The sequence below is a fragment of the Lepus europaeus genome, chromosome 22, assembly GCF_033115175.1.
Source record: "Lepus europaeus isolate LE1 chromosome 22, mLepTim1.pri, whole genome shotgun sequence".
Lineage (NCBI taxonomy): Eukaryota > Metazoa > Chordata > Mammalia > Lagomorpha > Leporidae > Lepus > Lepus europaeus.
Genome location: NC_084848.1, coordinates 11,141,861 through 11,154,379, shown reverse-complemented (window position 1 = coordinate 11,154,379; position 12,519 = coordinate 11,141,861). Strand labels below are relative to the sequence as shown.

General features: G+C 49.5%; 1 protein-coding gene across 2 annotated transcripts in view; it reads right to left on the bottom strand.

Annotated features, from left to right (window-relative positions):
* Positions 1-8,754, bottom strand: part of RPS6KA5 (ribosomal protein S6 kinase A5) — a 187,689-nt gene extending 178,935 nt beyond the window's left edge. For both annotated transcript variants that reach the window (XM_062181509.1, XM_062181510.1), the window contains exon 1: positions 8,429-8,754. In XM_062181509.1, the coding sequence (XP_062037493.1) occupies positions 8,429-8,531 (103 nt within the window). In that variant the 5' untranslated portion in view covers positions 8,532-8,754. The remainder of the gene's footprint in view (positions 1-8,428) is intronic.
* Positions 8,755-12,519: the final 3,765 nt, after the last annotated feature.

The window sequence follows — 12,519 nt, the reverse complement described above, 5'->3', positions numbered from 1 at the left end:
TTTCTCTCCCTATAGTCACAAGGGAGGACATCTAATGAATATTGAAAAAAAGAGAGAGAGAGAGAAAGATAGAAAGACAGACAGATGAGTCAGCTCACTCACAACTTTAGGAATATATAAAATCCAGAGAACTCACCTGGTTTTTTGGAGAAAGAGCTATGTATGAACCAAGAGGGACATTGCTAGAAACACACACAGTGAGGGCAAGATTCTATTTTAGACCATATTCATCTTCCTTGACAAACAAGACGCAATGTAGATGTGATCACACCTTTGAGGTGCATAGATGGATCTGTAAATCATTACGGGAGCCCAAAGGAGATAACTATAACAACTGCATTTTGGAACTGACATCTCCCCACAATGTACTTCATCGTGAAGCTGCAACCAACACATGAGGCCGTTATGCTAGCTTTTCCCTAGAGGAGTGTTCAGCAAGTGTCAGCTTCTCTTTCTCAGGGAGAATTCTATCCTGCTCATCCAACCACTTGTCGCCAGGAAGCTGAGGTTTCAACATACTTCCTTGCTGTGCAATACAAGTTAATTTGGTTCTGCTACAACATTTGCTACAACATTACCACTTGAGGTTCCCCCTTACAGATTATCTATCTGAAATATACTTGAATCGCCCTGGACTTGAAAGCTGAGATACCAACTTCTGCTCCTCAAGGGATCATTTTCTTAATCTCTAAACCTCATGGGAAAGTGAAAAGGGTTTTTCTTATAAGATCTGAGCTCTTACCTTCTGATGCAGCCTATAAAACCTACTCTTCTCAAAATGAGCAAAGTTTGAAAAAAGGGACAAGTACTATAAAAAACACACACTTGCATATATACACAAGTATTTATTTACACTCATATAGTTTATAAGAAGTAAAGCTGTATTATACTCAAGATCACAAGGATTGACTGAAGTCTTTCGATGTATTTGACTGTAGGTAATAGTTATATGCTCCTAAAGAGCTAATTACAAGTTAGATAGATAGATAGATGATAACTTGTATATATACATATGCAAGCAGAGTTACAGAGAGAGAGGTCTGCCTTCTGCTGATTCACTCCCCAGATGGCAGCAATGGCTGGGCTGATCCAGCTGGGCTGATCTGAAGCCAGGAGCTTCTTCCCAGGTCTCCCACAGGGGTACAAGGGCCCAAGCACTGGGGCCAGCTTCCACTGTCTTCCCAGGCCATAGCAGAAAGCTGGATTGGAAGTGAACAGCCAGGACTCGAACCCACGCCCAGGTGGAAGCTTAACACAGCACTAGCCCCAGAAATGTTCTTTTTCAATGGGCTTCTACACGTATCCTTTGGTGAGAAAGAATGATTTTTAAAAGTAAATCACTACTCTTGACTTCTGTTTGTACCAGAATTCCCACAGAAATTCCCAGAACACCAGCCTTATGGTAGTAAGTACCCTAGATAACATGGCCCAGTGGGATTTATCCCAGGTAGGCAAGGTTGGATTAACACCCCAAAATTAATGTAATAAAAATAACACTAGAACAAAAACAATCATCTCAGTAGATGCAGGAAAAGCACGTGATAAAATGCAATATCCTCATAATTTAGAAAAGTACCCAAATCAGGAATAAAAGGGAACTCCCTTAACCTGTTACAGGACATCTATGAAAACCCACAGCTCAACAAGCACTTAGTGGCTGAAGACTAAACTCTTGCCCCTGACATCAGGAACATGACAAAGGATGTCTTCCTTCTTTTGCTCTTGAACACTGCACTGAAGGCTCTAGCCAGGGAAACTATACAAGAAAATGAAACAAAAGGCATCCAGATTGGAAAGGAAGAAGTAGAACTATCACTGTTCAGAAATGACATGACTTTGTTAATAGAAAACTCCAAGGCATCCACTAAAAAACCATCAGAACTATTAAACTAATACAGCCAAGTTCACTATACAAAAATAATCTGTCTCTAGACATAATGAATAACCCAAAAATAAAAATTTAAACTTCTTTTTATAATAGCATCATAAAGAAAAAATACTTCTGAATAAATTTAGCAAAAGAAGTTCAACTTATACTCTGAAAACCATGAAACACCTTTGAGAGAAATGAAAAAAGATCTAAAGAAGTAGAAAGATACCAACCCTCCCAAAGCTGATCTACAAATCAATGCAATCCCTATCAGAATTCTACCACCTGGCTTCTTTGCAGAAATCAACAAGTCCATCCTAAAATTCATGTCAACTCAAGGGACCCAGAATAACTAAAAAAATCTTGAAAATGAAGACCAAGTTGGAAGAGTTATTCTTCCTAATTTGAAAACTTACTAAAAAGCTGCAGGAGTCCAGTTAGTGTGGTACTGGCATAGGGAGGGAGGGGGATCAGTAGAACAGAACTGAGAGTCTGAAATAAATAAATGCATACATGGGTGCAAAACAATAAAATGGGATAAGAATCTAGTTTCCAACAAATGGTGCTTGGACAACTGGATATGCAAAAGAATGAATCCAGATCACTACCTCACAGCCTACGCAAAATTAACTCTAAATGCATCAAAGATCTAAATGTAACAGCTAAAATTATAAAACTCTCAGGAGAAAGCAGAGGCGCTGATCGTTACGACACTGCGTTAGTCGGTGATTTCAGAGATACAACACAAGCCAATAAAAGGGGGGAGGAGATGAAAGCTGAATTGCACTTCTGTGCTTCTCAGGACATTTAAAAAAAATAAAAACAAAACTTTTGTGTTGGGGGGAATATTTGCAAATCATGTGCTGATAAGGGACTTATGTCCTGAGTACACTTAGGAATTCCCACACCTCAATAATTTTCAAAAATTAGGCAATTAAAAAAATGACCACAGGGTCTGAACAGACCTTTCTACAAATACACAGGGAACTGCTAGTAAGTGTGTGAAAAGACACTCAAGGTCTTTAGTGCAACACAAATGGAAAAACCACAGTGAAACACCACTTCACAGCTCTTAGGATGAACACAAGCAAAATGTGGCCAGTGCTGGCTGTTCCGAAGACGAAGCCTTCCCAGGCCACTGGGGAACAGGTACAGTCACTGGGAGAAACAGTTTGGCAGTTTGTTACAGAGTTAAACATAGACACAACACGTGATCCAGGCACTTTACTGTGATAAATACCTAAGAGAAAAAGGAAACACAGGTCCGCACAAACACCGGGCCACAAAGTGCTCAGCAGCACTGTTCATACAGCCAAAAGGGAAACAACCCAAATGTCAATCAACTGAGGGACACAACACAATTGATACAACGAATAACAATCTGCCAGCAAAAGAAAACAAAGAGACTAAGAGATGTTCAAAGAAGTCAGTCACAAGACTACAACTGTATAATTATACGACCTGAAATTTTACAGTAGGCAAATATGGAGGGAGAGAAAATAAAAACTAGTGGTTGCCCAGGGCTGGGGTTGGGTTGTGGGAATAAAGGCACGGATGTAAATGGACACGAGTTTTCTTCTAAGGCTGATGGAAATGTTCTAAAATTAGACTGCAGGGGCAAGCCTTTGGCCTAATGGCTAAGCCACCAGTTAAGACACCATGCAGCCGGCGCCGTGGCTTAACAGGCTAATCCTCAGCCTTGCGGGCCGGCACACCAGGTTCTAGTCCCGGTTGGGGCGCCCGATTCTATCCCTGTTGCCCCTCTTCTAGGCCAGCTCTCTGCTATGGCCCAGGGAAGGCAGTGGAGGATGGCCCAAGTCCTTGGGCCCTGCACCTGCATGGGAGACCAGGAGAAGTACCTGGCTCCTGGCTTCGGATCAGCACGATGCGCCGGCCGCAGCGGCCACTGGAGGGTGAACCAACGGCAAAAAGGAAGACCTTTCTCTCTGTCTCTCTCTCTCACTATCCACTCTGCCTGTCAAAAAAAAAAAAGACACCATGCCCCGTATCAGAGTGCCCAGGACTGACACCTGGCCCTTGCACCTGACTCCAGCTTCCTGTTAGTGCAGTCCCTGGGAGGCGGTGGTGGCCCAAGTGACTTGGTTCCTGACAACCACCTAGGAGATCTGCATTGAGGTTACGCCTCACAGCTTTGTCCAAGCCCAGCCCTGGTCACTGCGGATGTTTGAGAAGTGAACCAATGGATGGCAGTTTCCTCTCCCTCTCTCTCTCTCTCTCTCTCTCTCTCAGAAATACTTTGGAAAAATGCATTAAGTTTAAAAATGGTATAAGTACAATTAGATTGTAGTGATGATTATTTCTATAAATCTAAAATTTGTTGAACTGTATGCTTAAAGCACGTGGGTTGTGTGGTACTTAAGTTATATCTCAATAAAGTTGTTTAACCAAAAAAGACCATGCTGTCACCTTGCTCTCTCTCTTGGATCACTTGTCCTTGGGAAACCAACTGCCCTGAGATGAGGACAATCAGCAGCCCTGTGGAGCAGTCCCCAGGCCAAGGAATGAGTGCATCCCGCCGGAAGACACGAGTGACACGTCTTCAAGTGAACGCAGTCCTCGCCAGCCTCCTCACCACAACCTCACGAGGATCCCTGGGCCAGAAGCACCGAGCTAAACAACACCCAAATTTCAGACCCACAGAAACCACACTACTTTAAGCCGCTAGGGTTTAGGTAGATAACCTTGTTCCACTCTCTCCTTGGTGTCAGGCTCTCTATTTTAATGACCAGCGTCTAAGGAAATACCTTCCCAGCAACTCTTTCACTTCTAAGGGTTGAGATGAGCCCCAACCATGCATTTATCGGAGTTGCTGAGATGTTAGTAGAACATGATCCCTTCCCCTGGCCTCAGCTGAGTGATCCAAAAGTAGACTCCTGTCCAAACCCAGGCCCAAAGAGTTCTTCCTCAAGATTTTTATAAATGATGCTGAGAAGAAAGAAAAAATGCAGTCCTTCTAGTATCTGAAGCTATATCATGTAGAACTTGGGGTCTCTGCAGCATGTGGGAACATTTGCACAGCAGTGGAAAAGAATGAACCCATCACCCAGCAACTGGACCACAGTGAAGAATCCATCACATCGAGACACGCAGGGATACAGGAGCGGGGACAGACCACCGCAGTCTCTGGTCGCAGTAGTTCCTGATGGAACCTGGCCCTTCCAGCAGAGATGTAGGCCTTGTAACTCCAGCATCTAAACCAGTACCCAGAACTGAAGAGTTAACAAACACTGAATAGAGTGAGTCAAATGACCTACCATCCTTCCAATAATATTTCCCTTTTCTCATTGCTGTGTAACAGAGAGTCAGATCGATTATCTGAAAGCTAAAAGACCCAATCCCTTCTCTGCTACCTTTATACTTTGTGCGCTATTAGACCTACGGCCATATATCCCAATTACTGCCTCACACAACTCTTCCCCTACTGCCACAGGGCAGGACACTTTCTTAGTTATTTTTGGTACTACTGGGTCCCACAGAAGCTAGAAAACAAAGTGCTCAAGAAATGTATGCGACATTGACCTGCATTTCTTTTTCTAAATATTTATCTATTTGAGACGTAGAGTTAGAGAGAGAGGCAGAGACGGAGAGAAAGGTCTTCCATCTGCTGGTTCAATCCCCAAATGGCTGCAAAAGTTGGAGCCAGGCTGATCCGAAGCCAGGAGCCAGAAGCTTCTTCCGGTCTCCCACGTTGGTGCAGGGGCCCAAGCACCTGGGCCATCTTCTGCTGCTTCCCCAGGCCATAGCAGAGAGCTGGATTAGAAGAGGAGCAGCCGGGACGTGAACTGGTGCCCATATGGGGTGCAGGCACCATGGGCAGAGGCTTAGCCTACTATGCCACAGCACCAGTCCTCCATTCTCCAGTTTTTGTAGCAACTGTCATCAGTCCATCAACAACTTAACATCCTCACTAGACTTGCTCCTGTATTCTCACCCACTTGATGAATTCATTCAACAAATACTCGAGCCCTGACCATACGCCATGGCTGCAGGAGAGGAAGGACGTGGCGTTTGCCCTCGGGACCTTACAGTCGGGCGCAGACAAGTGAGTTACTACAGTGCCGAGTGTTGGAGGTCGCCAAGGACACATGCACAGGCTGAGAGGCAACACCAAGGACAACAAGGAGTCTACACTGCACTTGAGAGGCAGGACAGGCACAAACAGGGTGACAGCCAGGCGATGTGACACAGGCTAGGTACCAGGTGACTGATCTGCTTTCCAATTACGCTGGATTAACTCACACAATTTAAAGACACTGCTGTGGCCTGATTTTTTTTTTTTTTTAAGATTTTACTTATTTATTTGAAAGTCAGAGTTACACAGAGAGAAGAAAGGAGAGAGAGAGAGGTCTTCCATCCACTGGTTCACTCCCAATTGGCCACTAAAACTGGAGCTGCGTGGATCCAAAGCCAGGAGCCAGGAGCTTCTTCTGGGTCTCCTGTGAGGGTACAGGCACATCTTCTGCTTCTTTTCCCAGCCACAGCAGAGAGCTGGATTGGAAGTGGAGTGGCTGGGACTAGAACTGGCACCCATATAGGATACTGGCACTGCAGGTGGCGGCTTTACCCGCTATGCCACAGCCCTGGCCCCCATGGCCTGATTTTTAGATGTACGTTCAATCAACACGCGCTGGACGCCTTCAACATGTCAAGCACCCTTCTCCACAGGCTCCAAGCGTCTCCTTCCATGCTCCCATTCTGTAGGTGAAAGTGGCTCTCAGGAGACGAGGTGACTTGCTTGCATCCACATATCTAGCAAGTGTCAGGGCTGGGACTTAGAATTACGTCTTCCAGCTCCATGCCCAGGTATGCCATGCTGCTGGGTTTACCCAACTGGAGCTGCTTCCATGTCCTCACACGTGGCTCGCACTGCTTCTTGCCTTCACCCTATGGAACACCATACAGGGTTCTGCACAAACGGGCAGTTACCCACTGCCTAGATGCCCGTCCCCATTCTGAGAAGGGACTGTATCAGATCAAATTACCCTGGTGCCTATTATAGCGTCCTGGGCTGACAGGAATGCAGTTGGCTGAAGATGGGTGATTCTTGCAAGTTATATTTTCACAATGTTTTTCACCACCGTATCCGGTCAGTCACTCCAGTGTTCAACAGTTATAAATCAAGATCACTACTCACTTCCCTTCACCGTTAGTTAACAGTGCTCACGAAGTCAGTATAATCTCATCATCTATCAGAAAAATTTCCAAAATGCAAACTTGAAGCTGATGATTCACTCTGTGAGTAGAGGAGGGGAATACAGCAGTACTCATTGTTTTCTCTAAAGCCAGCATTGTTTGCAAAATTCAGAAACTGTACAGTTGGTTGACTCCCAGTAACAAGTAGTTTGCTCCTTGGTCATTTAGCAAAACGCGGCTCACTGCGCCACGGTCAGTGACTAAGGAGCATTTGACTCGAAGGCTGCTGCTGAACAACCCTACATACATAAATCAGTGAATCATTATGTAAGACACGAAAAAAACCCAACATCTTCAAACCAGAAAGCACCTGAGCCCGGGCCTGGCACAGATCAGATATCAGTATAATTGCAGACCGGGTAAATGCAGACTGGTAAAAGATTTAAGGTCCCTTTGAGAACATCCATTGGCTTTTGAGAGAGAAACACGGAACCTACACAGGGCACGTTAGGAACTAAAAAATACGGAGTGACCGACTCCAGACGTACGACAGCTGCACAGAGGACCGCACGGACACGGTGTAAAAACGCCAGCAGGACTCCGACATCTCTTACATCAAGGGACCACGAGGGCACCGGTGAAACGCTACCTGGCCATCTCAGCAGACGGAACAAGAACTGGAAGAACCGGCCTCGGACTAACTTTACACTCCGTTCAAAACAGAGACAAGGTGTGCGAGGCGCCCACCCCAACCCGGGGAAGGCGATCCCAAAACGCCAGTGGGGCCGGGGCCGGTATTTTAAACAATACTGCCGACCGAGTCGTTGGCAGGCACGGTCTGCTCCGACACGCTCGAGTGTCACCGGGGCTCCACAGAGACGAAACCCGAACCGGATGGCTGGGTCCACACTGGCCATTCTCCACAACCAACAAGCCGGACCCGCCCGGCCAGCATTTAGCAGGTGGGCCGCTCGGGGCGAGTCTGGGGTCTCGGACGGCCGAACGCAAGCGCTTCGGATGTGCGTCTCCAGAGACCTCTGGCGGAAATTCAAGGCCAAGTGCGGTATCTCGCGCCGCTGGCCGGTCAGAGCAAGCCCTCCCCATCACTCGCGGACGGGCTCCCCGAGCGCCCGGCCCCGCCGGGACCCGCCTGCAGGCCGGCGGCGCGCTGCAGGAGCGGGGTCCCTGCGACCCCGGCCGGCGCAGCTCTCGCCCCCGGCAGCGTGCGGCGACGCGGCTGTCACCTGCGCGGCCGGCGCAGCCACGCCAGCCCCGGAGACCGGCGCTCGTCGCGGGGTCGGCAAAACTTTGGGCGGCCGCCGCCCGAGACCCCCGGGCGCCCGCCAGGCCCAGGCCCTGCGCGCCCCCTCCCCGGCCCGGCCGGCAGAGGGCGGGGTCGCTCACCCGTCCGCAGCTCGTGCTTGACTGTGAGGAGCCGCTGCCCCGCGCCGCCGCCGTCCCCGCTGGTGCCCGCGGCGCCGTCGCCGCTGCCGCCCGTCTCCTCCATCTTCTCCTCTCTCCGAGCCCACGGGGCGCCCCGAGGAGGAGCGCGGCAGACAGCGGCCCCCCGTCCCCTCACGACCCCTGCGGCGGCCCCGGCAGCCGGCGCGCGGCGGCTTCGGAACTCGGACGCCGAGACCAGTCTGTTTCCCGCTCTGGCCGCACGGCTCGCTCCTCCGCCTCCTCCCCCTTCGGCGGGCACCGCTAGTACCGCGCAACCAAGCGGCCCCCGGCTCCACCGCCTCCTCCGCCGGGCCGCTCCGCCCACAGCCAGCACGGTCGAGGAGCCACTCGGCCCGCCAGCGCCTATTGGGCGCCGGGCGCGCGCGTCTGCCAACGCCGGCTCCCATTGGGCAAGCCGCTCTGACGTTTCACGAGCAGCCCCGCCCCGCTCCTCGAATTGTTGTTGCCTGGCGGGGAGGCAGGAGAGGGAGGAGCGCGGCCGCTCCGATTGGTGAGAACCGAGGTTCTGCCCCGCCCACTTCCTTGGGTGCGCACGCGCAGCCGAGACACTCTCTTCCCTGACCTCCCCAGAACGGTCACACCCCTTATTCCCCAGCTTCTATCTGTTAGTAAACAGTGTCTAGTAGTCAGGAGGCGCTTGAGGCCTGTGATTGGCTACTGCTGAAAGAGGCGGGAGGGCTGATTGGAACGATTGGTCCGCCAATCACGGTGGACAGAGGCGGGGCCGGGAGGAAAGCGCTGGTCACCCACGTGTTTGCGGATAAACCTCTGGTACTCAGACCGCGATCCGCAGGTGCGCGACCCCCTGGAAGACGTCATTGGCACTAGGGAGCCTTAAACGAGTTCAGTGGCGTCTGTGCTTAAAATACAGGCGATTCTTGGGCATTAGAAGAATTCACAGTCCCAGCCTCCCATTAGGAATTTTGCAAAAATTTTACAAAATTTCATTTTGTGCAGGACTCCTCCTGGGAGCCTGATAACATACAACACAGCTGCTGCGCCTGATCACTTCTCAGAGGAACGCGGACCCCGACGGGGTGTGTGTACACACCAATACTGTAAGAGTGTGAGATAAAAAGCCAAGGTACATAGGTGGTGGAATCCCGCAGAGGGAACAGGCCATCCCCGGGGAAGAGCTGCGACAGGCTTTTAGAGCAAGGAGACCTTGGCGGTAACCAGCTCCAGAGATGGGCAGGACACAGTCCCAGAGGCGGAAACAGTACCTGAGCCTAGGCCCGCAGCAGAGAGCGAGCGTGAGTGAAGTGCAGGACAGGGCAGCTGTGGTGCGGTCACCGGGGACCTCCAGTGCCGGGCTGGACACCGCAGGCTGTATCTGGTACGCGGTGGGAAGCCTCACACAGCAGGTGCAGTCTCCAAGCTGTTTCTCTGGAAGTTAGCTTTGCTTATAAGAAGGGCGGACGGTGGTGAAAGCAGGGCGGGAGCCCAGTACAAGACCAGAACTCTGGGGCAGATATGAGAATGGGAAAAGGAGAGACTTCCAGGGGTATGTATTTGGGTATAATTTCTGTAGGCATCATCTTTTTTTTTAATTTTTTTTTTGACAGGTAGAGTTATAGACAGAGAGAGAGAGACAGAGAGAAAGGTCTTCCTTCCGTTGGTTCACTCCCCAAATGGCAGCCACGGTGCCGATCCGAAGCCAGGAGCCAGGTGCTTCCTCCTGGTCTCCCATGCGGGTGCAGGGCCCAAGCACTTGGGCCATCCTCCACTGCACTCCTGGGCCACAGCAGAGAGCTGGACTGGAAGAGGAGCAACTGGGACTAGAACCCAGTGCCCATATGGGATGCTGGTGCTGCAGGCAGAGGATTAACCAAGTGAGCCATGGCACCAGCCCCGGCATCATCTTTTAAGCTAAGCACGGTCAGCAAACTACTCTCTTAAGGCCCAGAGAGTAAGTACTTTAGGCTTTGTGGGCCATGTGATCTCTTTCACAACTACTCAACTCTGCCATTGTAGCTCAAACTGCAGTCACAGACAGTAAGCATATGGCTGTGTTCCAATGAAACATTTTTATGGACATGCAAGTTTGAATCCCACATCATTTTCACATGTCACAATATATGACTATTCACGGTTTTTCAACCATTTAAAAATATAACAACCACCCGAGGCAAGCGTTTGACACCAATGGGACACCAGCATCGTATGTCGGAGTGACTGGGTTCCTAATCAGGCTCCCCCACTTTCAATCCAGCTTCCTGCTAATGCATTCCCGGAGAAGCAGCAGAAAATGTCTCTCCCTGCCACACACATGGGAGACCTGCATGGAATTCCTGGCTCCTCACTGCGGCCTGGCTCTCAGCCATTGCATGCACTTGGAAAGTAAACCAGCAGATGAACTCTATCTCCCTTCCTCCCATCCCATCCCCCTGCCTTGTAAATAAAATTAAATTGATTAAAAAAAAAAACATTCTTAGCTCATGAGCCATTAGAAATTAAGCAGTGAGTCACATTTGGCCTAGGGATCATCGTTTGCAGATCTCTGGGTTACATTGCTTGGGGGAAAGAGCAGAGGCTTGTGAGTCCCTTCCGGTTACTGTGACAGCTCTCTCCAGTCACCTGCCGGCAGCGTGTGTCCCACTAAACTATGACCGCCCACTTGCCTGTCTTCCTCCTGCACAAGTGGTGTGCTGTCTGGGGCCAGGCAACTACTGTGTACAAGTGTTCAGTTGTTCACGTGACAACTTTTTCATCAGTTATACACCCAGTACAGTGATGGGTGTAGGGACACAGTGGGAGCAAAGCAGATGAAGTCCTTGCTTTTAGAGTGCCTACAGTCCAGGAAGAGACACAAATACTAAATAATCACATGGAGAAATGTAAAACTTCCATTATGAACATGCCAGAAAGGAAAATGACAGGGTGCTACAACAGAGTGCTCCAGGGATGCCTCCTTTAGGCTGAAGGAGCAGAGAGGCCTTTGTACGGAGGTATTGGTAAGACAAGTCTTTAAAGATGAATAGTTTTTAACCAGGATGTGGCAGAAACTAACCTGATACTCACCAATCTCATTTCCTCTTCCTGGACACACAGGAAGACCTCTTCTTCTTTTTTGCCTCCTTTGCAGTTAGGTTAGAATCACGTGACTGGAATCTGGCCAGCTGGGTGTGGACAGACATGGTGTGTGCCATCGCGAAGCGTGACCAGAAAACTCCATGTGGAATCTCACACTGCCTTCTCTTTCCACAGCGACCACAAAGGCTTCGTTCACGTGAAGAGCCACCTGACCTGCACTGAGCTGTCATGTGCCCAAGAAATCAGTTCTTGTAGGAGTGAGAGATACTGAGGTGCTGGGATGGTTGGCCACTAGAGCCTAATCTAGGCTACCTTATTTTACGGGTGAGTTGTGAGTGGGTTGGGAGGTGGACTGGAGATATCCTGAGGCAGGCAGAGAGCCTGAGAGACCCTTAACCCATCAAGCAAGGGATGAGGGGAGGGGAGTAGGCAGAGATGCAGTCATGAAGTATGGGCTTGGGCTTCTTTTTGGAGCTTATCCCCTGTGAAGTGGGAAGTGATGGGAGGAACTTAAACAAAATAATTGGGGAAATGATTTCAAAAGGTCACTGTGGTTGATGTTTGGAGACTGCGAGGTGGGATTCGAGGAGATTGGTTAGGAAACTGTCACTGTGGTCAGGGCAAAGGATGAGCGTGGGTACAGCAGAGGTGGAGAGAGGTGGATTATTTCCAGGTGTATATTTTGGACCCTGTGAGGGATTGGACTTGGTGGGCAAGGTTAAAGGAGGTGTCTGAAAAGACACACGAGTTTCCAGCGTGAGCGCCTTGTGGGTGGGAGAAGGCAGTGTCGCCATTTAACGAGAAATGCAGGTTAAAGGCGGAGGAACATGTATCGGAGAAAATATCAAGAGTTCGTGCTTGAGACACTGAATGCCACTATTAAGTTGCTATGTAGAGATGTATGCGCGTGGAGCTCTGAAGAGACATCCAGGGTAGAAATAGCGATTTAGGAATCCCTGGTGTGCTTGATCGTGAATAGGATTACCAGGGAGGGGATG